Source organism: Siphateles boraxobius, unplaced genomic scaffold, assembly GCF_051911475.1.
Source record: "Siphateles boraxobius isolate OS27281-9 unplaced genomic scaffold, OSU_SipBor_1 26, whole genome shotgun sequence".
Classification (NCBI taxonomy): domain Eukaryota; kingdom Metazoa; phylum Chordata; class Actinopteri; order Cypriniformes; family Leuciscidae; genus Siphateles; species Siphateles boraxobius.
In genome coordinates this window covers 25586500-25613493 of record NW_027508876.1, presented here as the reverse complement: position 1 = coordinate 25613493, position 26994 = coordinate 25586500, and the positions used below count along the sequence as shown (strand labels likewise).

The following is a 26994-nucleotide window of genomic DNA, read 5'->3' as shown; positions in this document are numbered from 1 at the left end:
ATTTGAGGACCAAGTTTATAGTCAAAGTCTGGGCAGGCCATAGTCAATGTAAAGCATATTGTTGATGTTTCGTCCCTATTAGTGAATGTTCCATAACTGTTTATAATCCGCCGTCATCGGTGGTCCTGCTTACTAGCCTGCGCGTTCACGGCAGGCTCCGCTGTGGAGGGAGGGCTGTAGCGCAGCAGAGAGCAAGTGGGTTGGACCTAAGTTGTGCTTGTTCAAATTTTCAGGCTAAGTCAACTTTTTCTCAAAACTCCCTACTGCAGCTTTAACATGCTTGCATAAAAACATCAGTAGATTTATGCATTTGGCAGTAAAATGATGAGGCATGCCTGACCTTTGATCTCTGATTCCTTGGTAAAGTTAGGTCTGGGAAGGTATAAAATAACCAAAATAGATGTTTGAAATCAAGATTTTAATGTTTGACATCCAATATTTGTCACACACAACAATGGTTAAGATTGCAACAATTAAGCAATGCAGCATTTTCTAAAAAGGTTTAGCTAAACAAAACATAAGCACAAAAAAATAAGCACATTTAATTTTTATGCATTTCAGTCTTATGGATAAAATACATAACTTTGCATTACAGGTGCACAGAAATCTCACAGTCCTCATCTGAACTCTGTTTTATCAATTTAGCCAATGAGGATAGTGTACTGCTTGGATCAAGCAAAGCAACAAGAGGTATATTCACACCCATCTCTTGAAACAAGCGATTTTGCAATGTCATGGCCAGCATTGAGTCAATTCCTAGTGCACAGAGCGCAGTTTCATCACTAAGATCATCAGTATCAGCACTGCATATTTCAGTCATAATTCTTTTAACACAGTCATCCACTGATGACTGAACATTTATCCTGGAGTACTCAACAACCGTGGTGTTTTTCAGTTCTTCCTCCACTAAAGCAGACAGGCGAAACTTCAGAGACACATTCTGAGAAAGGACATGGTTTTTCAGGTTCCTGAAATTGAATTTGCAGACCACCTGCTGGGGATTGTTATTTAACAGACAGTGCTCTAGTGCTTCATGGATCTCTGTCACATCCATGATCATCAGCCCTTTTGTTTCCAGGAACTTTTGAAAATTGTCTTTGTTCATTAGCAGGCCCAGTTTAAGGGGCCCCCAATTGATTGACTGGCCTGCAAGTCCAATATTGTGTCGGTAGTGACAAAACGTGTCCAGAAAAGAATTAGCTGCTGCGTAGTTTGCTTGTGCAGCATTTCCAATGAATGAGGAGATCGAGGAATAGCACACAAAGTAATCAAGTGTCTGGCTGTGCAGAGTGGCAAAGTGAAGATTAAGAGCACCACAGACTTTAGGTTTCAGGACTTTTTGAAAAAGAGATCTATCAAGGGTTTCCAGTAATCCATCATGTAGCACAGCAGCACTGTGAAACACCCCTCTGATTGGACATAAGAAAAAATGTTTTGCAATCACAGTAATGGCTTCCATCACCTCTTCTGACACAGAGACATCACACTGAAGAGTGAGAATTCTTACCCCGTATCTCTTCTGGAGACTGCTTATTTCCTCTTGTACCTTCTCAGATGGTGCACTCCTTGAGAGAGTGGCAATGCATCCCCCACCCCTATGGGAAATAAACTTAACAGTTTCAAATCCCAAACCAGAGAGACCACCTGTAACTATGTACACACTTTTCTTTAAGAACAGCTGCTTTGTTCTTGGAAGCAAAGGGATGGCAGACATCTTGCCCCTAGTGTCATCACTGGCCAGAGCTATCACATCCAGAGTGCTTGCACTGAAATAAGACCCAGACTGTTCAAAAGACTGAGGAGGAATACCTTCAAGGGGAGCCACCTGAAAAATACTGCTTTGTATTAATGGCCATGCTTTGTGTAAGTGCATTCCCTTTAGCCATTTCTTTAGAAGAGCTCCATGTGCCTTAAGACCTGATTTCTGGAAGATTTTGGAAATTTCAAGTGTCTGGAAGCGTGTTCTCTCACTAACCCTCTGAATTCCATTTATTGTAGAGAAGCATGGCTCACGGATGCCACATACTGCAATGATGTGATTTGCATTGACAACTCTTACAATGTCTGTCAGAAGCAAGGAATCATATGGAGGAAGAATCACAAAAAGAAGAAACTGCACTGCATTTTGGACTAATCCACTTACTTCAGTCTCTGTAAAAACTCTCCAGCCTGATTTACTTGCTATGAGTGTCAATAACTTGATCAGGGCTGAGTCACGATCAGTAGAGAAGATTCCCAAACTTTGCTGTTGTTTAGACTTGGGTAACACACACTGCAATATCTCCCAGATAAGGACAAAGTATGAAACACAGGGTGCATCCTTTAGGAATGGAAGCCTTTTCATTTTGAAACACACATCTTCTGGGAGGATGACTTTGGAAGTTGCTTTTACAGGATAACAACAGACAACATGGTCTCCCACTTTAAGTTTGCTGACATCCTTTCCCACAGCTGTAATGATCCCGCTGAAGTCAAGTGCCAGAAGACCGTGGTTCTGTGTTGTGTGCATGTTCCAATACATCGTCTGACCAAAGTTTAAGTCTGAAGTACTAACTGGAAAATAATCAGAAGAGTGCACACATACCTTAATCAGCTGAACCTCAATGTTTTTACTCTCAATAGTGTGGACTGAACTCGCTGAAGGCAAAGCTGATAAGTCTGTCATCCTGTAGGGACTGGTTGTCTGCAAAGTGAAGTCCTGGAACTGTAGGGCTTTTGATTCAGTCTTCGCTTCCCTAATTGTGGTGACAGGAGTATGAGTTATGACAGCAGAATAAACTTTCCCATTGCTGATGAAGACTTCTGGACACTCTTGGGCTTTGTATGAGTTAAGTACATGAGCCAGTGCTTCTATATCCTCTCTTGACACTGTGGAAAGGTCAATGAGCTGGAAAGTGGTGCCTGACAACTCTGCAGCACATGCCCTTGTCATACCAGATAACACAAATCCAGAACTTATACTTTCAATTGTTCCTTCTGCTGACTTGTACGTAATGACACGGATTGAACAAACAGGACTGCAGCTTCTTAAAGACAAAACAACCTGACGGTAAAGTTCACAGCTGTCTACCAAGGACTCTAGAATGGCTTCAGATTTGAGGTGACTAATATTCTGTGCACCCCAGATAAACAGGATCTCATCCAGTTCCATGTCTGCAGCACTGCATGGAGACCTCAACAGTAATTCTTGGACCTGCGAGGCTGAGCTTTTTGTTAAATTGGGTGGAGGAACAAATACAGATTTTGGGTGCAAATATGGCTTCAAACCTTTAGCGATACCCAAGGTGTCCTCAAAAACCAAAGCCTTGATTCTCCTGGGGAAACTGATCTTAGCTTGAATGTCAACCTTCTGGTTATGAAAGAAACATGATTCCCTAATCTGTGCATGTCTTCCCAGAAAATTAATTCTGACATGTCTTAGCTCAATCAACACATGTCCATCTTTGTCAGTGAAACAACCACAAACTTCGAAGTAGTCTGGCAATTCTTTGGTCAGTCTCATATACATGGACATCTTTTCACAGGGAGGTGCAGATATAACCATACTACCAATTGCAGACGGAAATCCAGGCCTGATGGTACTAGAGAGTACTGCTAAAACGGAGGACATTTGCAAGAAGTAATCTAGGACCACTGGGTGCAAGCAATACTCATATAGATGATTGAGTACTCCCTCTGCAATCCTGACACTGGTCACTGCTTCCTTGAATTCTTGTCCATAATGAATGTCACCAAGTTGTTTGAAGTTGGGCCCATACTCAAACCCTACATCATTAAGAGTGCTGTACACATCCTTTGCTTCAATGACTGATGGACATCTCTCCAAAACAGCATTGAGGTGAATGGTTTTCTGTTCTATAATAGCTGGTCCCCCTTCATGGCTAATGGTGCCTGATGCATGCACAGTACTAGAGGACTGAACCTGAAATGTGGTTGCGTCCTTGGATGTGTCAACTGTGATTTTCAGAGGAGGACAGTTTTTAGTTAAAACAAACAAACTTTGAAAGTTTATTGTGAGCTGAAATGAATTAAGAGGCCTCTTTGGAATTGCAGTTTCCATTACAGATGCAAAAGCCAATTCAACATACAATGCTCCTGGGGCAATTGAAATTCCATTATTCTTGTGTTCCCAAAGGTAGGAGGTAGTACCTGTTGACAGGTTGCAATTGATCACTTTGCCATCACGTTTACTTGGACTTATCAGTGGGTGTGGACTGCGAGAGATTGTGTCATTTCCCCGTCTTACATCCTCAAAGTATACCTCATTTTTTTGACATTCAAATTGATACTTTGGGAAAGCAATAAGATTTGTTTCAAACCTTTTGTAGAACTTGTCCCACTTTACATTGACCCCCAGCTCAAACAGTTTTGATACAGTGGTAAACATGGTCTCGTGGTCTTTATCTGGATGCACTGAAGTTAGCACTGTTGTGTCATTTCCCAGGATCTCCATGATGTTCCTCTGCAGAGCCCGTCTTGGACCAATTTCCACAAAGACTGTGTTCCTCGTGTGGTTGGAAACTGATTTAATTGCTTGTTCAAATGCAACAGGTTTTCGGATGTTTCTTGCCCAATATTCACCTGTTATAAAGTCCCCTTGATTACACATCTCTCCTGTTACGGTGGAAAACAGTTCACACTCCATTTCATTCACAGATAAATGTCCAATGCTGTCTTTGATTTGGCCCAGTATAGGATCCATCATATGACTATGGTAGGCAGCAGGAACATCCAAGACATGAAGGAACAGGTTCTTGCTCTTAAAAGACTGAAGCTTTTGGTGCACATTATCAATAGCTTCTTTATCACCTGACAGGGCACATGACATAGGACTGTTCACTGCAGCTACACAGATCTTTCCTGTATATGCAGGGAGGATTTCCAGAATATTTGGGACAGCAATGTTACCAATGACCAGCATCCTCCCACCCGTCACTTTGGTCTGTAGATCGCTGCGATGGTAGACAACCTTTACTGCATCCTCAAGAGACAGCAGACCAGAGCAATGAGCAGCAGCAATCTCTCCCACCGAGTGTCCAAGAACAATATCTGGTCTGATGCCCCAGTGCTTCAAAAGGTGAACAATTGCAACCTGGATTGCAAAAAGAAGTGGCTGGACAACATTTGGTTTAGAGAAATCTTCATTGTCATAGCTGCTTGTGATCTTTTGCAAAATACTGGTGCTTCTGAACTTCTGGAAATAGTTTTCCACCTCTTTGACCTTGTCCCTAAAAACTGGTTCTTCTTTCAGTAGCTGCTTACACATTCCCCTGTAAGTAACGCCATTTCCACAAAATACAAAAACTAACTTTAGGTCCTGCTTTATTGGGGCTAATTTCTTGTTTATACTAGCTTCGAGTAGTAATTTTAACTCTGATACAGATGATGCAGTGAAGACTTTCCTAAATTTGTGTTTAATGTGGCTTCTTCTGCAGGCAGCTGTATAAGCAAGAGCTTGTAGATCAACTGTTTCATCTACCAAAATCCTCTGATATGTGTCAGCTATGCACAACTGAAGAGACTGATCCGTGGCTGCAGACAGTGGAAGCAGTTTTAGAGGTTCAAGATTCTGGCTGTCGGGGGCTGTAGCATAAACATACTCGCTGATTAAGGCATGGGCATTGGTGCCACCAAACCCAAAGCTGTTTAATCCAGCCATCCTTTTCCTGGATCCAGAGTACAGCCATTTCTCAGCTCTAGTGGGGATTTTAAGATTGAGAGCTTTAGCATCTATGCTGGAATTTTGTGCTGAGTAGAACACAGAGGGGACAATGATTTCGTGCTTCATCATTAACAGAATCTTTATGAGTCCTGCCACACCTGCTGCAGATTCTGTATGTCCAATGTTACTCTTAACAGAGCCAATAAACAGAGGCCCTGAGCTTGAAGGTCTTTCTTTGGCGATGATTTTTGAGATACTTCCTGCCTCAACTGGATCTCCTACTGGTGTTCCAGTCCCATGAGCTTCTACATACTGGACATTTACTAAATAATTCTCGGAGGAGTAGATCATGTGAAGAAGAGCCTCCTGTTGGGACATGGAAGGTTTGGTGATTGGTGTGACGGTGTGGCCATCTTGGTTTACTGCAGTCTTGTTCACAATCCCCCAAATATGATCGAAGTCATCAAGAGCCTAAAAAGAGAATCACCAGCTTACTTCCACAAACAATTAACTGAATTTAATACATTTACACTTTTTATAAACCATAACTGAATGTAATATCAAAATTATAAAACAAGATTTTTTTTTAACAATGTAAAATATCTACCTTTTTCAAAGGCTTCAGTAAGACTATACCACATCCCTCCCCTCTGCCATAGCCATCTGCAGTACGGCAGAATGGTTTGCTTGTGCCCTCAGGTGAGATCATCTTTGCCTTGCTGAGGGCCACAAAGACTCGAGGCTCAAGTATGCAGCTGACCCCTCCACACAGAGCCATTTCACAGTCCCCTAGAGATAAAGTAAAACAAGGATGATTAACAATGTAAATGTCAAGCAATGAACAGACTTTAACATTAAAATAGTATCATTACCTTGTCTAATGGCCTGACACGCTGAGTGAAGGGCGACTAGGGATGAAGAACATGCACTGTCAATGGCAAAAGAAGGTCCAGTCAGGTTAAAGATATAGGAAATTCTGTTGGCAGCTATACTCATAGCTGTCCCTGTGCCATTATAGTGAGTTATTGTGCTGGGACTGTTGTTCAAAAGTGTTTCATAGTCCCTGTTCATAAGACCTGAAATCAAACACAATATATGGTTTCAATATCCTAAAAACACCCAAGTTAAAAATTTTAACTACTTTTATTATATGTATTACCTATGTAAACCCCTGTTTGGGTTCCGCTCACTTTTTCCAAAGGTATCCCAGCATCCTCTAGAGCTCGATATGCACACTGCACCAACAGTTTCTGCTGAGGGTCCATGAAATCAGCTTCAGCCTCACTGATGCCGAAGAACTTGTGATCAAACTCATTGAATCTGAAATAAGACATATGTATTATTACTTTTTCATTTCACTTTTTAGTTAACTATAAACCTCGTATGTATCTTCATGAACTGATTATTCCTACCCTTCAATGAGAGCAGCTTTGGTCGTCTGTGTTTTTCCTGGTTTATTCTCATCAGGATGAAACCACTCTGATGTATCAAATCTTTCATCTTGAATCTGTACCACACAGTTCCTGCCCTCCACAAGAACCTTCCAGAAATTATCAACACCCTCACCTGTGAAGGTAGTGGAGAACTCATACAAATGCACACAGCGTTGTCACAAATGGTATAATAGTTCATAAGCAATATATTTACCTCCTGGGAAGTTGCATCCAATTCCAATGATCGCAATATCCTCGTCCATTTAGCCGGTTTTCTATTTTTTTTTCAAATGATCATTTTATTTTGCAGTCTCTACAGAGAAAAACCCCTTAAGAATCTCTGAGCTCAGCTCAGCTGGTCTCCTCATGCTTGTGACCAGTATGCATCAGTCCTCTACAACGTCTAAGCATTTTTATAAAGCCATTCACAGCTGAAAACCAATGGGAAAACTAAATTCTTTCAACAAAGGGTCTTTAAATTTGCAATCCTTCCTCTTGTAACAAAACTCTGTAATTACAGACTTGGGTAGAGATTTAAAAAACTGATTGCATTTTCCCTCACTGGAAACAACAAAGCTATTGTCTCAAAGCTATTCGGGTGAAACTCTAATTCATGATTGGCTTTGATTGGCTTCCATGAAGAAACATATAGCGAATGATGAGAAGGCAGGACCTAAATGTGTGTAGACCACAATTTGAAATAAGATAACCAATGACTATCTCAGCACACCTAACCTGATACCTGCGATTATCAGACTGAATGGTTTACTGCCTGTCTTTTATTTTGGACCTTTGAACAGGATCCAAGACCTTACTAAAGGATCCATATTCTTACTCTCAGGAAATGACAAGGTAATAGCCTTTATTTATGTATATTATTTATAGTCATATCCATGTTCATTTCTGATTGAGATAAATGGAAATAAACATGGTATTCATTTACAAAAGCAAGCACATTAATAATTTTTCAAACACACATATATATATACAGTGCAATCACCTGAGCTGTTTAAATACACACATGCAGACAACCCAAATGTGACAGAGGAAAGCAGCAGTAGGCTTTTAGCTACCCCTGGAGTATATTCAAATAAATAACTTAATAAGATCAGGAGCTAATAAGTTTGAAAGGTCCAGCGGAAACATTTTACAGTACTCCAAGTTAATTGCTCAGATTTGCATTTACAGATATATATTAATTCTATATCTTTGGATGCAAAAATAATACTGACATTCTGAAGTCACATTCATAACTGAACAATCTGTACTACTGTGATTACTGAAAAAGAGACATCGTGAATTAGGCAGAAGCCCACTGGTATTTGATTTCAAGCAAAATAATGCACCATTTATAAGTTAGAAGTTTCCGTTTTTTTCCATTTCTTAAAATAACAAGGGCTTAAATTTGATTGGGCAACAAAGAATATGATGAATAAAGAATATCATCTTTTACCCTGCTATATACTTAGCTTCTAAAAACAAAGCAAAACATTTACAGTTTAATTGATTAGTAGCCATTTTCATTGGTTCGCTGCTTAGGCATATTGTATGTACTTTAGGCATCAATTTACCATCTCAACTTAATATAATTTCTATTAATGATTTCTATCTGTCTGTTTGAAAGCCAACGTGTTGTCTGAAAAATGAAAATATTAAGAGAGAATGCTAAAAAGTCTCGCTTATTACAGATTTATATTTACAGGTAAGGTTGGAAGATTGTAGCTTGAAATGTCTCTGTTAATCCAAGAATTAATCATCTGGGTTCCAGTGACTTTCCCTCCAGGATCATCTGAATTTCCTTTGCATCCAGAGTCTCATAAGTCAGCAGGGCATCGGCCAGCAGCTTGTGTTCTTTGCTGTAGGTCTTAAGGAGCTTCTTTGTCCTTTCATACGAGCTCTGAAAGAGAAAATTAGGAAGCTGAATTTCCACAATCATCAGATCAAAGATTACAGACTAACACTAAAGGCCTACCTGCAACAACACCCTGATTTCCTGTTCTACAGCAGCCCGGGTCTCTGGGCTATGGTTTGTCAGGTCATTGTAGGTCATGACCCCCAGCTGGTCAAAGCAAAGAGAGGTGAGTGAACTGCAGTTACAGGCACAACAGTAATTCAACAAAGGCTTCACACAAGTTTCTGATTACAACAGAATACTGACGTTAGAGATGGGTGAATGTGTGTGAAGTCACGTGCGCTGAGGTGAATGTGTGTGAAGTCAATTTCTAGAAATTAAAAGGTTACTCACCCAAAAATGTTAATTCTGTCAGTAATTACTTACCCTCATGTTGTTCCAACCACGTAAGACTTACAAATTAATATATTTTTCATTAAATCTGAGAGCTGGATCACTCCTCCACAGGCTTCTATGTAATTGAAACATGAGGGTGAGTAATTACTGACAGAATTTTCATTTTGGGGTGAAGTAACCCTTTAAGCATGAATTGAGTGCTGGAGAAGGGATTAGGTTGAAACACAGATTTAAGGCTGGAATGTGAACGCTCACACAACACTAATGGCTTTTGAACACGTGGAAGGACTCAAATGGCTTCTCCAAATAGCTATTCTAGCTATATAAGGAAGCTATGCTATATAATAAATAATTATTTTCACTCAATGTGATCTGATGTAGATGGGGAGTTTTATTTTTTCCCGATTTTTTAAAACTTTTTTCCTGGAATCATCATTTGAAATCATTTTGGAAAATTCTGATACTAGAATATAAATAAGTTGGAAACAACAATGTCTGCGGTAACACCCTAAATTGTAAAATGACCATAAATACTACACAATTTTGATAAAATTTCAAAGTTGTATAAAATGATAAACCTCACATTTCAGCCTAATAAAGGATAATGAATTTAATTGTATACATTTTGTTTACATTAAAATAAATAAATAAAACTCGGATTTGCCCAAAGTACATGAATGGCTAAAATATTTAATCTTTTTAGTGAGTGTTTTATTTTGATTGTTATTTTGGTTTTAGAATGAATACATTATTTTATAAAAAAAAATAATAAAAAAAAACCGTACAAACCCCTAAACCATGAAATCATTACTAACTACATACCGTAAGACAGGAAAATAATAATAAAAAAAAGCATTTTTAAGTCACATATTGAGTTTTCACCTTGTCACTCATTCCAAACCGTGTCACCATCATCTGTGCAATTTTAGTGGCTCCATCAAAATCACTGGATGCTCCTGCAAAAGAAACAAATAAACCGTGATGTTGATATTTCCAAGAATTCAAAGTAATATCAAGGATCAGTTAGGAACACCTCTCACCGGTGGTGATGTAATCATTTCCAAACACCAGTTCCTCAGCGACCCTGCCGCCCATGCTGATGTCCATCTGAGCCAGCAGCTGCGCCCGTGTCTCACTCCAGCGATCGTTCTCTGGCAGCAAGGATACCTGAGAGAGACCAGAGAAAAAGAAGAAACAGCACAATGGGTTTTTAACGTATAACCCTGTCATTCAAAATCTAGCAAAACACAAAATTGTTTAACAATGATATTGGTTTCTTTATAAGCCATAAGTCAGGGAGATCATTTATCCGGCTTTCCATTTTTTCAAAGCATTGGTTATGCACATTGTAGTCTTTGAAAAAAAGCAATTTTCTCAGATTTATTTTTATATTTATTAAACTTACACACATTCAAGTGTTGCTAAAAAAAAAAAAAGAATGCATGAAGCTAGAATAAAATGTTGCTGTTGGTTTTTTTTTTTTTAAAGCAAAGATCTGTTCTTTCTTTTTATATTTTGCATGTTCAGATGTTCATACAACTAAATATTCTGGGAGCCTCTATTTTTTTGTGAAAAAGATCAAAAACGCTGACTGGCAAATTTTTAAGAAAAACGCTGCTGGGGAAATTTATATTATATATTATTTTATTTAAATAAATTACAAATAAAGAAAGAAATTCTTAATATTTTCAATAATTCATTCCAAGAATATAACTTTTATATAAACATTTAATATAACAACATTATAAATGTACAGTAAAGAAATACTATAATGTACAGTAAACATGGATATTAATTTAGAGATTTGATAAAGATAACATTTTATAGTACTTCTAAATTATTATTAAGTGAATGTTAGATGATGGCAACCATAATGTAAATGGAAAAATATATGAAATGAGCATGCACTATTTAATATTTAATATTGACTGATACTGATAAATTAAAAACATTTATAATATCGGCTAATTAACTATATGGTGACAATATTTCATGCATCCAGATTTAGAAATCTTTATTAGTTAATCTGAAAAATGAAAATGAAAAATAACATTAACGTTAAAATTATAATGAAACAGTGAGACCAATTACTCACATGCCCCAGCGAAGGGCCACGTGGCATGATGGTAGCTTTGTTGATGGGCATGGCGTCTTTGGTGTAATAAGCAACTATAGCGTGTCCTGACTCATGATAGGCTGTGATCATCTTATTTCTCTTGTCTATCTCCACACTCCTGCGCTCTGGACCTGGACAGACAGAGAAGAGGATGTCAGAAGATAATCTCTTTGTTCAAAGCGTACAGAGACTAAGCTGTACAGCCCTACTGTCCTCACCCATCAGGATCTTATCCTTGGCAAACTCAAGCGCCTTCATGGTCACCAGGTTTTTCCCATCGGCTGCTGCTTTCAGCGCCGCCTGGTTCACCAGGTTCTCCAGTTCGGCTCCAGAGAAACCTACTGTTCCCCTGGCAATGATCTCTGCATCAACAGCTACAAAACGCACGAAAACAGATTATTTTATTTGGATTGTCCTACTGAGAATCTTTGGAAACATATTTGCTTTCTCTCAATAATTCTTACCAGAATCCACTTTAATTTTTTTCAAATACCACTGCAGGATTTCAGTGCGTCCCTTCACATCCGGAATTGGGACAGTGACCTGCATGTCAAACCGGCCTGGTCTCACCAGAGCACTGAAACACACATTAACAAGACGATGTATATTTAGGCTAATCACAAAGATTGCAGTTTTCACTGAAATCAGACTAGTGTCCTATTAGAGAAATATAGGTCAAGTGATTCAAACTTGATGAAAAGTATGTTTATTACAAACAGAAGAAACTATCTGCTACAAGTTTCATGTGAAATAGAGTCATATATTCTTGGATGAAGATGAATATTGATTGGATTTGTGGTCGTTGCATTGATGTTGAAAGCTTTTTTACAACCCTAAAAGTCTTTGCAATAAATGCCTGCGTGTAAAACACGTGGAATTTACTGATGGCTGGAGAAACCTACTTGTCCAAAGCTTCAGCAAAGTTTGTAGCTCCAATCACAATGACCCCTTCATTGGATTTAAACCTGAAATCATCAAAAAACTCAAATAAGACCCATGTAACGTCTTTCAAAAAGAGGAACTGTAATAAAAAGCCATGGACTCACCCGTCCATCTCAGCGAGCAGTTGGTTGATGGTCTGTCGCGAGTATGGGTGCATGGGAGACTCGATTCTCTTGCCTCCTACACTGTCCAGCTCGTCAATAAATATTACACACGGTGCACTAGCTTTGGCCTCCTCTGTGAGAAAAACATGTTAAAGGGGTCATGAATAAAATTTTCCTTGATCTTTTGACATATAAGATGTCATTGTACTATAAAAATATCCTATAAGTTTCAAAACTCAAAACATCCTCGTCAGTCAAAAAACAAAACAACAGAAAACGCTTTTATTGAAACCAAGCTCAGAAAACGACTCATTTCAGATTTTGTCACATTTTTACGTCATAGCGCGACTTCTACATCATCGCCTCTTAAGCCCCGCCTCCCAATTTGCACGTCAATACGAGACAGATGCAAACACAGGATTACTCCAGCAACAAAACGATAGAGATGCCTCTAAGGATTACAAGACATTTTGAAGTGCCGAGTTGTGGAAAAAAAGTCTTTGCATTGCCATCCTTGTGATCCTAACATTAAGAAAGCATGGATGAACTTTATTTTTAAAGAACTTCCAGTTAGATCGCGTCAGTAAGACACTGTTCGTTTGTTCGCTTCATTTTTCTGCAGATTTGTTTTAAACAAGACAGTTCGGCGCAGGCTTTTCAGAGTGACAGAAAATAAAAGATGATGCAATGCCAACTACATTGGATACGACAGTAATGTTGCAACACACAAGTGAGAGTAACAGTGTTTTTACCATGTCTCACTATTGCTTTGTCCGTTACAGATCGTTTGATATGTATGGAGTATTTATACTGTATCGTCGCAGTCAAACTGAATTGTGAAAGTTGTAATTTGCCGTTCTTTCCTTTTCTTCTGCATTTATGGTGTTAATGCGTTGGATTATCGGATATGGCAGAAAGCACGTAGAGAACGCAGCTTTTTTTTGTTTTGATCTAAGCCATTCACTGTAATCCTGAATAAAAGCTTGAGTAAACAACATATTTTGACATTACAACACATTTCCTTTTATTTAAAACACGACACTGCAAAAAACAATGTATACGGTTTTCACTTTATCGGATAGAATGAACTATGAATAACTTATAAGAACGACAGTGTGACAAACAATAGTACATTCATTTATAATTCTGTTTACACGAAACACCGTAAGTCATCCTGTGTCAATTATAACTCTGGTAACTCCAAGTACTTAAACTTTATTTGCCACAACCAAGACTTATAAAGCATAAGTAATACGCAAAAAAAATGTCACATTGTTGGCAAATGTTTTAACTATGTAACGAGATATTTTTCAACATCGGAAGTTTTCAAAACAATTTCATGTGTAATAGCGGGGATGTTGAAAATTATTTTAATATACAAAACTGTTACCCAATCATAGCACTGGGCCTTTACTTCCAAGTCTTGAATGAGGCACGCCCATCAAAAAGAGTGATCGAAAGAGAGGGTCAAAAACATGATAGAAATAGCTGATTACTTCTAAATTAGGATGTATTTTTATGTAAAAAAAAATCGTAATAACATTATAAGTGGACCTCAGATAACATTATAATTTACTTTAAAGGGATCATGAACTGCATTTTTTTTAGTTAAGTAGGTAGTTAAAGTAGTGATTTTATTAACATCATAAGCATTACTGTATGAGCATTCTAAATTTTTATTAAATCTATATATTCTAAATTTATATATTCTAATAAATTTTTTCCTCAAAAAACTCACTGAAAAGGTTTCTGATGCGACTCGCTCCGACTCCCACAAACATTTCGTCAAACTCTGACCCGGAGGCGTAGTAAAAGGGCACGTCTGCTTCACCCGCTACAGCTCTGGCCAACAGGGTTTTTCCTGTTCCTGGAGGCCCCACAAGCAGGATACCTGAAATACACATCCAGATTAGACATTTCTACAAAACTAAAAAAAAAAAAAAAAAAAACTACGACCATAGGTAAAAGAAGTGTTGAATTTCACCTTTGGGAAGTTTACCACCAAGCACAGTGAATTTCTGTGGGTTTCGCAAAAATTCGACAACATCCTGAAGTTCATTCTTGGCCTCCTCTACACCTTTCACATGTTCAAAGGTGACATTTTTCATTTGAACAGGGTCCACGGCTGAATCCAGACCAGAGGTGGTGCGAAAACGAACTACAAGTAAACAGATCAAATAAAACATACTTGATGCTAATGATCTTATCAGAACTCAAAAAGACAAGAAACAACCAATCATTTTACAGCACAGCAACAAAACCTTTCACGCACTACAGTGATACTTTATAATAAAAGCTGCAGAAGAAATTCAGCTACAGTCAACTATCAGTTAAATATATGTTAGGCTAGCAAATATAAGGAATTAATAAAATGGGAAACAAACCAGTGTCGGAAAATGACCCTTTACCCGAGAAGAGAGGGCTTCTGGACACACCATACAGGCCAACCAGCAGGAGGGCAAAAATAATCAGACGTGTCCTCTTTACAGAGTCTGTTAGAAACAGAAAAAGTAAGAATGAACTCATTCATAAGCACATATTGTTTACTATTAAGCAGATATGCGTGTAAGATTTGACCTTGATTTCTCTGTGTCAATGCCTGAGCCTTCATGAAGCCCTCTGTGAAGCCAGTCTTAAAAGCATCCTGGTGAGATTCTGACAAGTTATTCTGTTTCAATAACTGTTCAAAACTCCCCGTGTCTTGTTTTTCCTTCACGAGGAGGCCCTGAAGAGGACAGAGAATAAGGAAACACACAGATTAACACACAGAGAAAACATGTTGTTTTTCTTAAGAGCAGACCTGCATGAACTAATATTTTGTCAGTGTCATGCAGCTCACTAACCTTCATAAAGACTGGCGTATAATTCTCTGCTTCAACTGAAGCTTCAGGACCAGACTGCAGACGTCTGGTCTTGGACCTCATTGTCTTGAAACCTCTGTTTTGGATCAATACTATGCATGAAAACAAACAAGACATACATACATCAAAATAAACCCAGAACTCAATCCATACAATAGCTATAATGTAACAGCATGTAACTGAGTAAAGGCCCTGTTCGCACCAAGAACAATAAATATAACTATATTAGCATCCACACCAACAGATGATAATGTTTATTATAAGCACAGACTGCAGTTGTGTCATTTGCCACTTTAAATGCTCAGGCTCTATAAGCTCGGGTGGATTCTTATTGGTTGTTAATGTTTATATTGTTTATCAGCAGTAAAATAAAGATTTGAAATTGATTCCAATGAAATTGTTCCAGCTGTGGTGAGGACTTCCCTATTCTCATAGAATTAGAACAATTCATCAAACATTATAGTTATAGTTGTTGTTCTTAGTGTGAACGGGCTTTAATTCTTTCTATTTTGGTCATTAAAGATTACATTGCAGATGGTGCAGATCTACGCAGGCTGTCTGGAGGGGGCTGGAGGTTTGCCTGCGAAACACCGGAGAGCCGAAGAGTCCTGTGTGTTTGTGAGAGAACCCTGTGGTAAGATATACAATTTACATTACAGAACAAAGTCAAGAATAAATCACTTTGCTGACAACAAAATGGGCCTTTGGTATCCAAATGACAAGGCTTTTCTCACAGTGTCTGAAACAGTTTGATAAAGGATTCGGTCTCTCTAAACCCCTTCTTTCTGAGAGTCTACTCTGCTCTGATTGGTCAGATGGCCCAGGCTGTTGTGATTGGTCTACAGCTTACGGCACGTGTCAGAAACAAAACTCCTATTAGCATATCTGAATTTCAGCTCCGGATCTTCCTTAGTACTTGATACACAGTGAGACGAACACAAAATGTAACACACTACATGAAAGGTAATATCCGGAAAAGCATAATGGGGCAATTTAAGACTGGAAAGTTTTTGGAAATCAGAAAACTTGTTGGTGCACAAAATTTCAACATCCTAATAAATAAGTTATCTACTTGTGGCCTAGCTTGCACAAAGTATTCAAGTACAGTAGATTGGAAATTATCAACAAAAAAATGCAGTGTCATTTCCTGTGAAGCTAGAACAACTTATTTTTTAACAGATGTGGTCTATTGAAAAGAAGTGACCTTCAATTTTCTGTATGAGAATAAACCTAATGATTGAGCTACCAAAGATTCAAAGAGATAAATATACTTCAAAACATGATCTCATAACTTTATGTTGTGGTTAACCTCACCATTTTTGTTTTGGAAGAAGGAGGGGGCAGAAATGTGAGATGTTCTCCATGCTGTTGAGTTTTGAGCTTCGCTTGAGATGGATTTCTCCTCTGGATCTATAGAAGGCAGCAGGCGTTCCAGAACATCACGTACATGACTGAACCTCAGCTCTGACAGACCCAGGTCCTTCAAGTTTACTTTCGGCTGTGAAAACAAGACAGTTAGAACCATGAAACGCAGTGGAAACCAGTGTTATTTTAGTATCACTGAGATAATATTATAGTTTTTTTTTTAAAAATTGAATGTTGTTTTTATTTTTTATATTTTAGTGATAGTTTTAGTAATTAGTTGTGTTCTTTTTTTCCCATTTTTATTAGCTTTTTTAATGTCAATATCGTTTTTTAATAATTTTTATTTCAGTTTTAGTTGTTAAACTAAACGAAAATGATAACTTGTGCCTTGGTTGGAAACTAGCTGAAATAAAATAAGTTTAAAGGGATAGTTCACCCAAAAATGAAAATGCAGTCATCATTTACTCGGCCTCAAGTTGTTCCTAACCTGTGTGAATTTCTTTCTCCTGCTGAAGTCAAAAGAAGATATTTTGAAAGAAGTTCGGTAACCAAAGATTTTCTGTTCCCCATTTACTTCCATAGTATTATCTTTTTCTTCATACTATGGAAGGTATTATCTTCTTTTGTGTTCAGCAGAAGAAAGAAATTTATACAGGTTCGGAACAACTTGAGGGTGAGTAAATGATGACAGAATTTAAATTTGGGGGTGAATTATCCTTTTAATTATATTTTATTTCAGTTAAGGATAATTTTATTAAAAGCAACAAAATTAGTTTGAGTCAACTATAATAACCTTGGTGTAAACATGAACATGCACTGCTTTAAAACATTGTGAGTGCGGTATCCGTGGCAGTCATACCTCATTGAGGAGTGGGTCATGTTCAGTTGAAAGGTCTCTCTGTAGACTCTGCACCGATGTGGTAACGGCTGAATTGGCTGAACTCTTCAGGTACTGGACCACATTGATGAGATGGGTCAAAGGCACTGTTCCCTAAAAAAAGTACCAAAAAGTACATTTTGGTCACATTGTATAACTTGGTGTGGAGAATATTGGTTAGCAAATAAAATAATAAAATTGAATGATACTACAGTATGTTGATCTGTAGGTTAGTTATATCACTACTGACATACTATTGAAACACCCTTGAGACACCTTCACACTCAGTCTCATTAAACACACTTTCACAGCTGTTGCTGAACAACCAGAATGAATGCATTACATAACCATGCCATCAATAACACTATTATTGATTAAAATAATTAAATATATAATGCATGAATACAGAATATCAATATAGTTGTGTTTTCAATCAACAGTGAAGAAAAACAAAAGTAACGTAATTCGATACGGATGATTTTATAAAATAAATATAGTCAATCAGATGATGTAATCGGTTAATCTAAAAAACGTCAGAATGTGCCAGAAATAGGCTGTCATTAACATAAACTTTCAATAGCAGACAATATTATTGTTTTAAATAACAATTTTCATCAGACTTAAATGAACAAGACCAAAGTTTGTTATGAAAATCCTCATTCACACGCTGGTTCTCGTTCACGTTCATTAATACTCTCTATAGTCTAAAGTCACTCATTTATTTACAAAACGGGCTTTGACGACCACTTTTTAAAACAATGAAACATCTTCATACCTGCGACTGAAAGGTTGTGGGCAGAGAAAACATATTTTGCTTAGATTTTCGCTGAGGTATTCTTATGCTCCTGTCGGATCCGCTTCTGTTATGTTCTTAGGTTATGACAACATGCGTTGTTAATCTCACCGATAACTTCATCCTAATCTTTACTATACGAAAAGACAGCGTTGTTAAATTCAGCGAATTAATCGAGAAATCGGCGTTACGTGAGCTTCCCTTCTTCGTTGGTATTCTAAACGAGCAATCGTTCTCTTTAGTGTCGCCTGCCTACGGTAAGGCGCAAAATATGTATTTGACAAAAGTTCATTAGTTCATTTTAGTTTTAGTTCATTACCTTAACAATTTTTAAATTAACAATTGCACACAAGCATTACATAATCACATAACAACAACATGGAACTACATAACGATAAAGAGAACATTAATTAAACATATTGGCCACTTAGATCAAAATAAACATTCAAAATAAATCGAACACAAACCCAAGCAAGGATACTATTTTGGGGAATTATTTATTAGATATTTGAATTCGATATCGTGCTTTTTATAATCACAGTAAAGTAAGCCAAATAATTTCTCTTTGGCGCCATCTGGTGTTCGTGTGTAGAATGTGGCCATTCAACGCAAACCCCCGGATGTAGTAGCTAGGTCTTTGCCTGTAAAAGCATAGTATTGTGATATTTGCTATTTATAGAATAATTCACCACTTTGGAAGAGATACATATTTCGGTGATAATATACAATTATTCTATAGCGAAAATTACGGTCTGAAAACAATAATTTAAGAGCTAAGCGATTGTTTAGCTTTCCTTCCGGGTTGTTTAAAGACCTCAAATTAAAACCACTCTGGAACCACCCTGTCAAACCAAATTAAAACCACCTTTCTATTACTGTCTATAGTCAAATATCATTATGCCGTCAGTAAAGCAGTCAAAATAATTATAATAAAATAATTAGTTATTAAACATTACAACAATACTATACTTCTGCCACTATATATATATATATATATATATATATATATATATATATATATATATATATATATATATATATAATTTTATTGAGATAATCTTGAGATCATATCGGCATTATATATGTTTAGTGAAAGATCCTAAATTAAATACAGCTGGCAATGTACTTAAAGCCTTTTGTCATCGCTCTCTGCAGCAGCGCATTAAAGCACTTCCGCTCTCTGTGTCCCACGCGATAGTTGCATCAGGCAGATTAAAGCAGCCGCTCTTTGTTTTCGTCGACGATTTATAAAATAACTACAAATCTAAACAAGCATCTCCGAACGGCATTGATCGCCGACATCTTTCCTCTGTCAAAGTTATCGCAGTAATATCGCATGTCCAATATACAGAACCTCCAGTCTTTCGGTAAGTTGCACTAGTTTACAAAAGGACAGCATCTTGAGGATTGTGTGTTGTTTGGTGTAACTTATGTGCACAAATTCATCGATGCGAACATGTTTTGTTAAATAGTTATGTTAAATAGTCGATGCAAGCAGTAAGTTAAACGTTTTTATTTTTCCTTCCATACTAACAACGCGAATTCCTATGCCTGAGAAAGTTCGTTGGGAAAATAATGGCGCCTTTATAATAAATAACGTTATTCTTTTTCTACGTTTATAATCTATAAAAATGTTTTTGTGAAACTGCTGTTAGCTTAATATCGCTAAGAGAATTATTATTATTATTATTTCTTATTTTTTTTGAAAGGCCTTTTAAAAATTGAGGTTATTTTATTAGCATCTGTGGTTCTACGAAGAACCGGAAAAATCCACTTTTCTACTGCACGAAAGGTAACGTTAGTTTGTGGTGGAAGGTTCATTTAGATTTTAAGTTTGTTCTTCACACTAAGAAAAAGATGATTTTAATTTTATTTTTTGGAACCTAAAATGGTGGTTCTTCTATGACATCATCGCGAAAACCCCCGTTTGGAATCTTTAATCAGTTCATTGTTTCACACGTGTGTCAAACCCTTAAAGGAGTTGTTGAACAAAAAATTAAATTTGTCATTTTACTCTCCTTCAAGTTGTTTTATACCTGTATAAATTTAATTTTTTGAACACGCTATATTTGAAAGAATTTTGGTTATCAAACAGTTGCTGGCCCTTGACTTCCATAGTATTTATTTTTTCTCGCTATGGAAGTCAATGGTGACTAACAACTATTTGGTTACCAACATTCTTCAATCATTTGTGTTCAGCAGAACAAACTCGGTTACCAACATTCTCCAAAATCATCTTGTGTTAAGCAGGACAAAGAAACTCATACAGGTTTAGAACACCTTGAGGATGAGTTAATGATGACATAATTGTTTTGGTTGAACTGTCTCTTTAAAAGAGCTGTCTGTAAAACGACTAGGTATGCTTATAACGGCAGTGTTTTTGTTCTTTATCAAACTACAATCAGATGATCTCCAACTTGATTCATTCCCATTGTGCAACTTGAGCTCATTGTAGTAGTACAGGAAAAATCTCACAGCCCCAGGTTTTCTTGTAACACAGACTGAAGTGTTTCATTGTTTCTCCGTAGATCCCTTTGCTGATGCAACTAAGGGTGACGACTTGCTCCCGGCTGGGACAGAGGATAAGATCCACATAAGGATTCAGCAACGGAACGGCCGCAAAACACTGACCACAGTTCAAGGCATCGCTGATGATTATGATAAAAAGAAGCTTGTAAAAGCCTTCAAGAAGGTACTTTCTGACTCCTAGTTATTTGAAAGCCATTCTCAAGTGTTATTTGGTGTTGAGTAATCTTGTGCTGTTCTATCTAATAGAAATTTGCCTGCAATGGTACGGTGATCGAGCACCCAGAGTATGGAGAGGTGATTCAGTTACAGGGTGACCAGAGGAAGAATATCTGTCAATTTCTGATGGAGGTGAAGTATACTTGTGTCTGGAAAAACAGGCTGTTTTTGTCTTAAACATGTTTAAATGGGTTAGTTTGGGGGGTTTTGGACTTTTGCAATTACTCATTTCAATTTTGCTATTTTACAGATCAACATCGTAAAGGAGGAGCAGTTGAAGGTTCACGGGTTTTAAAACGTTGGCCCCTCCTGGGCTTTCTAAAGGACTGCACCAGCATGTAGCAATCCTAGTATATTCATGGCAAGGTTTTTGTGACCATATGCTAACAACACTGACAGCAGGGTAAATCTGTTTGTTTTCATGCTCGAATCTTCATAATGACCTCAACCGGGCCACTAATTCCAGGCTGGTCCGAATTAGATACTGAATCTGTTGCTGATGCTTGTGAACGTTTTATGATAGATGCACGCAATTGCACAATATCTTTTTATCAAGGACAATAAAGTTATGTGACTTTGAACATTTGTGACTGTCTTCTCTTCCCTTGTAACGCTAGTGTAAATCTAGATGGTACAAAAATGAACTTTTCATCCACTCATTACACATAGTTGAAAGAAGCCTTTAATCAGATATTATGTGCGTTTCTGTTTTTCAATGGAAGTTTAGTATTCAAGCAATGTGCTTTTTAGCCGGTTTAATATAAACATGATGGAAATTCTCTTGTATGGAAAAGCTTACGTTTGTTATTCTGAGTAGTTTATAATATTAACAATGCTTTTGGTTTGTAAACCACTTTTTTTCAGTCTCTTGTAGTTTGGCTCATTGTCAGGGCTGGAAATCCTTTCAGCTGTGGCCTAAGCCTGCTGTGTCCTGGCTGTCCCGTCAGGCTCAAACATGAGCGTAATCCGCTTTAAAGGGCATAGAATAGAGTTTATGACGAAGGGATGCCAATCTCTCACAGCTAAGGCTGCATGGGCATTTCAAACACTTTTTACCAGAGCAAAGTTAACTGTCTGAATAGTAATTACTTTAGACCATTTTCATATATATCTGCTTGTATTCTGGGAAATCACAAGGCCTTTTTATTAACCCAAACTCAAAAAATACAAGTGTAAGGTTGATAATCCATTGAACTAAACAAACAGTATAACTTCAAGTTATAAGGGAGTCAATGAATCATTAACCAGCATTTTGCATCTATTTTGTCAACTGCAGTGATGTGGCCTAAAATGCATATATTGTGGCCAAGAATAAGAATATATTCTCTTGTTATTGTAAATCATGGCCACAAGTTAAGAATTTGTTCTGGTTTTAGTAAATCATGGATAATTCGTTTGTTTATTTTGATTTAACTAAAATGCTTTATTACAACGTGGGTCCACGATTTAGTAAAACTAGGTAATTAATTCTTAATTTGTGACCATTATATACATATATCCCCAGTCATATGCAGGGTCTCTGTACTAAATAAATATCCACCAAAAATGTTTCAATATCATTGCGTCAGTTTAATTGGGTATGATTATCAGTCACTTTTACATAGCTTTTCATAACTCTTAAACCCCTTATCTTCTTGTTGTGAATGAGATGTTCATCAAGTTTCAACATTGATAGTGATGAACTAGTTAATTCGGTTTGTTATTGAACAAGCGTTGTCTCAGTCTTTCAAGGAAGTCACTTCACATTTTTTTGTGAACCTGTTCGAATGATTCATTGAAAAGATTAGACTCAAAGAACTATTCAAATAATCTGTCAATAGATTTGCTGAAATGTTACAATATTGTCTCATTAGTTAACTTTAGTTAATGCATTAACCAACATTAACTTAAGAAATACATTTGTTAAAGTATTTATAAAACTTTGTTAATGTTAATTAATAAAAAAATAAATTCAACTATCATGCTAGTCGAGGTCGATTAAAGGGATAGTTCACCCAAAAATGAAAATTCTGTCATGTATTCATCCTCAAGTTTTTCCAAACCTGTGTGCATTTCTTTCTTCTGCTGAACAGAAAAGAAGATATTTTGAGGAATTTGGGTAATGACAGTTGACTGGTCCTGTTGAGCAAATGATGACAGAATTTTAATATCTACCAGAAAGACTCAAGAGGCAAAATGATGTAACAAAACATTTATTTATCAACAGCCCAGCAAGAATTGTGTTATAAAGTTCCTTGGCGTCTGTAGCTCGCAATCCGAGGGTGAGGGAATCTGCATATCCTGCCTGAAGACGAAGGCAGACCCCCGGGAGGTATGGACAGGACCATGGTGGTGGTGGGGAGGAACTCAGACATGTGTAAGTACCAATCTTTTATACAACAAGTTTTAGAACACGATTGGTTAGATGTGAATGATAGATAAATGACGTAACAATTGAGTCTTCCTGGCAGAACTTACGCTAAAGCTTTCATTTTTTGGTGAACTATCCCTTTAAATGCTGGTATTAACATGAACTAAGATTAATAAAAGCTTTAGAATTATTTCTCATTGTTAGTTCATGTTAACTAATGTAGTGATGAAACCTTATTGTAAAGTGTTACCACAGTTTTTTTCCCTCGAATCCAGCTTGTAAAAACCAAAGACACAGTTTGCGTATTAAGATGTGTAGGAGTGAATGAGTTTTGGTCTGAATCAGATGGAAACAGACGGAGCACGTGCGGATGCCTGGGGCCGTCCACCGTCCTCTCCGCTCCACTCCATTACCTCCACCAGAGGTAATGATGGATGTCTCCGATTCATCAGCACACTCTTCCTGCTCTTAATGCTTTGTTGTTTTCTTTTCCTTCACTCATTTTAACAATCAGTCCATTCATATCTGAACAATTGATCTCTTATCAATATTTTAAGTGCCATTTTACAGCTCACTGAGTTTTATGCGCTTATTGCGTGTTTAAATATGAAAAAGAAAGGAATGGCTATGCATGCATATGTATTAATTCTACATGAGAGCTTGATATTGGACAAAACTGTTAAATGCCTGTCTGGCAGTCAGCAGATTCCATTATTTTTGTTAGTGTTTAGCCAGAGGCCAGCCAGCTGTTATTGTTTTTGTGTGGTATTGCATTCCCGAGCATTCACCCTTCTCACGTCTCTATAAGCAGTGATTCAGTTTCAGATGCTGTTTCTCTCCAGTATGATATTGGCCATAAATAATCGTAGCGACACTGACCCCGACCTCCAGCTTTATTGGAGTGCCGCTGTCATTTCTCACCAACAGGCCGAAAACTAGATACGTGCAAAAGCTTCTCTATCCAGCTTGCATACAATGAAACGGAAAAATCATTTAACAATGCAAATAAATAATACCCTGAAAAAAATTCCTAGATTTTCTGGTCTTGGCTGGCTTCAGCCAGTCTCATAGTCTGGTATTTAGTTGAATCTCATAGTTACTGGCTTAAGATTGTCCGAACCCCTGTAAAACCTGCTCAAGGAGTCGGAGAGCATCTATAACCGGCAAACCAACTGTAGACCGGTCAAAGATATTTTTTCAGTAGGTTAAATGCACCAAAAAGTGCTGGAATTAACTTTGAGATGTAGGAAATGAGTTTATGAATTCTTACCATTCATTGATGCAAAATCTGGAATGAAAGTCAACAGGGAAATACCTAAAACAAGTCTAAAAAAAGACCTGAAACAATTATGAAAGCAATTCATAAGCAGTGAATGAAAATGGTACTGCACAGTGATTAAACCGCAGATATTATAAAAAATTATGTAAAAATAAATTAATAAAATGTTTGACAAATGACCTCAATATTATTGTGCCAACCTGATATTTATAAAGAAATACCCTTGTCTTGAGCAGGGTTCTTATCATTAACTATACAACTATTAAAACTATTTGTTAATTGAAGTAAAGCTGGAATCAAATAAAATATAAATATTATAGAGATCTAAAAAAAAAAAAAAAATTAAACTAAACAAAACCAAAAATTTGAAATGTTGTCTTTGCAATTAACTGAAATAAGTTTCAAAAGAAGAAAAACTAAAATTGAAATAAAAAATAATCAAACCTAAATAGTTATATTTAAAAGTAACACAAAAATGACCAAAATTTTAACAAAATCTTTAAATGAAAGCAAAATAAAAATAAAAACTACTATAGTATATAAAAAACACTAAAATAAGACTGAGCTTGAGAACATACTTAATTTTTTTTTAGTTAACATTCTATACCTTCATTGCGTAGTTTATTCTTGCTTTAATGTATTCCATTTTGGTTTGTTCACTTGTTCATCCAGCAACTATTACAAAATATGATGTTACTGGAATTTTTGTTTGGATGACAGAATTTACAAAAAGTATTCTAATTTAACCCACATAAAAATAAAAAAAAATGTAAAAATTTTCAATGTAATTTTTTACTTCATTGGAATGGTACAAAACTTGTTAAAGAAAAAAAAATTATGGACATGATTCGAAAAGGTTAAATGGTCCTAAATAAATTACCGCATTGGAGATGAATGGGAAACGAATATCATCTGGTGGAAACCTTTTGGTACTGCACCAAAACAAAATATTACTGAAAGCTCTTTTTTAAAAATATCAACCTCAAATTTGGAACACAACTTGTTTAGATGAATGGCTTTGATGTTCTATTTTGGAAACTATATATTTTATATAAAAGATTTACAAATATTTTTTGTGCATTTTTCATAACAATAAATGAAAAATTCTAACTAAAGTTCACTTTTTTAAACTTGAGCAATAATCTGCCAAGAGTCGTCTTTAAAAAGACACAAAAAAATTAAGCCTGTGCTGCAAAGCATCCAAGATTTAAGACAGTTTAAGTTGGAAATTTCATTTTCAGGTCTATGCTCAAAAACAGAATAAAATGGATTATAGCTTAACTACAGCATAAATATAATACAAAATATTAAAATAAAAACATCTATGCGCACTAAAATATAGTATGCCTGCGCTACATAGCCTACATTTATTTGAAATAAAAAGTGTCATTTTTGACCGCCACGAGAGGAGCACCAGAGGGTTAAATGTATTCGTTGTTCGAAACGTATAAACCTACTAATGCAATTAAACTTTTGAGTCTCTATAGTTACTGAGAACAAGCCCCATCTTCCATATAGAACAAATGAACTTAATTTAGCCAATTCCCTTACTACTGCTACTACAGCTTTTATTTCGATTCATCATTCTTTACTCCTTTAAGAAAGTCAGAAATGCTCAGAGGAGAGAAGCTCCATTGTTTATCCGCTGATCTCCATGTGCCTCTTTGTGAGAATGCTGTCTGTACAAACGTATCTATATATCAGTAGGCTACTTTTGAAACCACCAGATGGCGATATATAATTGATATCGGTGTACACCTACCTTGCCAATTTATCACTTTTGATAGATTAAATATCAAATATTAAAACTGTTTTGGGCGCACATCTTTAAGCAGACACATCCTATACACAGATAAAATATTCTGTTGAAAGCAAAGCACTGTAGGCCTCTATAAAAGTGTAATGAATGCTGACATAACATATGGTGTCAGCCCCTTAGAGCCCAAACACCCCCACTCTTTTCACTCGACACACTCAACCTCAAAACAGCAGCTCCTCAACACGATGGCATACATCCAGTTCTTCTGTTCTAGTCTTAGCTCAACCTTCATCAACAGAGCAGGTTGCCAAACACATCCACGCTTTCCTTTCAGAGACACCTGAGTTCTGAGATTGTACCTGGTTCAGAGACCACGGCAGGGTGCATATCTGCATTCGTAATGTTTGGGGAAGGAGGTGTGGAGCTAATAGCACTAAAATATCCCAATTAAAAGAGGGAA

At 36.9% G+C, this 26994-nt stretch overlaps 3 protein-coding genes across 6 annotated transcripts; 1 reads left to right on the top strand and 2 right to left on the bottom strand.

Annotated features, from left to right (window-relative positions):
* Positions 1 to 403: 403 nt before the first annotated feature.
* On the bottom strand, positions 404 to 7590 carry pks1 (polyketide synthase 1). Its single transcript, XM_077245168.1, has 6 exons — positions 7310 to 7590; positions 7075 to 7228; positions 6822 to 6982; positions 6535 to 6738; positions 6270 to 6451; positions 404 to 6133 (listed from the first exon to the last, which is right to left on the bottom strand). Exons 1-6 carry the CDS (start codon positions 7356 to 7358, stop codon positions 590 to 592), a joined length of 6294 nt encoding a protein of 2097 aa, XP_077101283.1. The 5' UTR covers positions 7359 to 7590; the 3' UTR covers positions 404 to 589.
* Positions 7591 to 7940: 350 nt separating this feature from the next.
* yme1l1a (YME1-like 1a) lies at positions 7941 to 18624 on the bottom strand. 4 transcript variants are annotated; one of them, XM_077245165.1, is made up of 18 exons: positions 18384 to 18624; positions 17591 to 17722; positions 16681 to 16864; positions 15894 to 15974; positions 15349 to 15458; positions 15083 to 15230; positions 14890 to 14997; positions 14490 to 14663; positions 14244 to 14396; positions 12506 to 12638; positions 12362 to 12424; positions 11924 to 12036; positions 11678 to 11833; positions 11439 to 11590; positions 10384 to 10510; positions 10226 to 10299; positions 9068 to 9154; positions 7941 to 8992 (listed from the first exon to the last, which is right to left on the bottom strand). In XM_077245165.1, exons 1-18 carry the CDS (start codon positions 18414 to 18416, stop codon positions 8849 to 8851), a joined length of 2172 nt encoding a protein of 723 aa, XP_077101280.1. In that variant the 5' UTR covers positions 18417 to 18624; the 3' UTR covers positions 7941 to 8848. The 4 variants fall into 4 exon arrangements, with proteins under 4 accessions (XP_077101280.1, XP_077101279.1, XP_077101281.1 ...); XM_077245164.1 differs by having other exon boundaries at positions 15894 to 15995; positions 18384 to 18615; XM_077245166.1 differs by having other exon boundaries at positions 14914 to 14997; positions 15894 to 15995; positions 18384 to 18612.
* Positions 18625 to 19560: 936 nt separating this feature from the next.
* On the top strand, positions 19561 to 21727 carry eif1b (eukaryotic translation initiation factor 1B). Its single transcript, XM_077245163.1, has 4 exons — positions 19561 to 19768; positions 20930 to 21093; positions 21177 to 21278; positions 21397 to 21727. The coding sequence occupies exons 1-4, from the start codon at positions 19738 to 19740 to the stop codon at positions 21439 to 21441; spliced, it is 342 nt and encodes a 113-aa protein (XP_077101278.1). The 5' UTR covers positions 19561 to 19737; the 3' UTR covers positions 21442 to 21727.
* The last annotated feature ends 5267 nt before the right edge of the window (positions 21728 to 26994 follow it).

Excerpts from the sequence above, each read along its gene's own strand:
- pks1 (XM_077245168.1), bottom strand. The coding sequence starts at position 7,358 with ATGGACGAGGATATTGCGATCATTGGAATTGGATGCAACTTCCCAGGA. Across the intron at positions 6,452-6,534 it reads GTGTCAGGCCATTAGACAAG|GGGACTGTGAAATGGCTCTG; the intron begins GTAATGATACTA and ends CTTTATCTCTAG. Across the intron at positions 6,134-6,269 it reads TACTGAAGCCTTTGAAAAAG|GCTCTTGATGACTTCGATCA; the intron begins GTAGATATTTTA and ends TTCTCTTTTTAG.
- eif1b (XM_077245163.1), top strand. The coding sequence starts at position 19,738 with ATGTCCAATATACAGAACCTCCAGTCTTTCG. Across the intron at positions 19,769-20,929 it reads ACAGAACCTCCAGTCTTTCG|ATCCCTTTGCTGATGCAACT; the intron begins GTAAGTTGCACT and ends GTTTCTCCGTAG. Across the intron at positions 21,094-21,176 it reads TTGTAAAAGCCTTCAAGAAG|AAATTTGCCTGCAATGGTAC; the intron begins GTACTTTCTGAC and ends TCTATCTAATAG.
- yme1l1a (XM_077245164.1), bottom strand. The coding sequence starts at position 18,416 with ATGTTTTCTCTGCCCACAACCTTTCAGTCGCAG. Across the intron at positions 15,996-16,680 it reads CTTCTTCCAAAACAAAAATG|GGTTCTCTCACAAACACACA; the intron begins GTGAGGTTAACC and ends ATCTTACCACAG. Across the intron at positions 9,155-10,225 it reads GGTTTGGAATGAGTGACAAG|CTGGGGGTCATGACCTACAA; the intron begins GTGAAAACTCAA and ends TGCTTTGACCAG.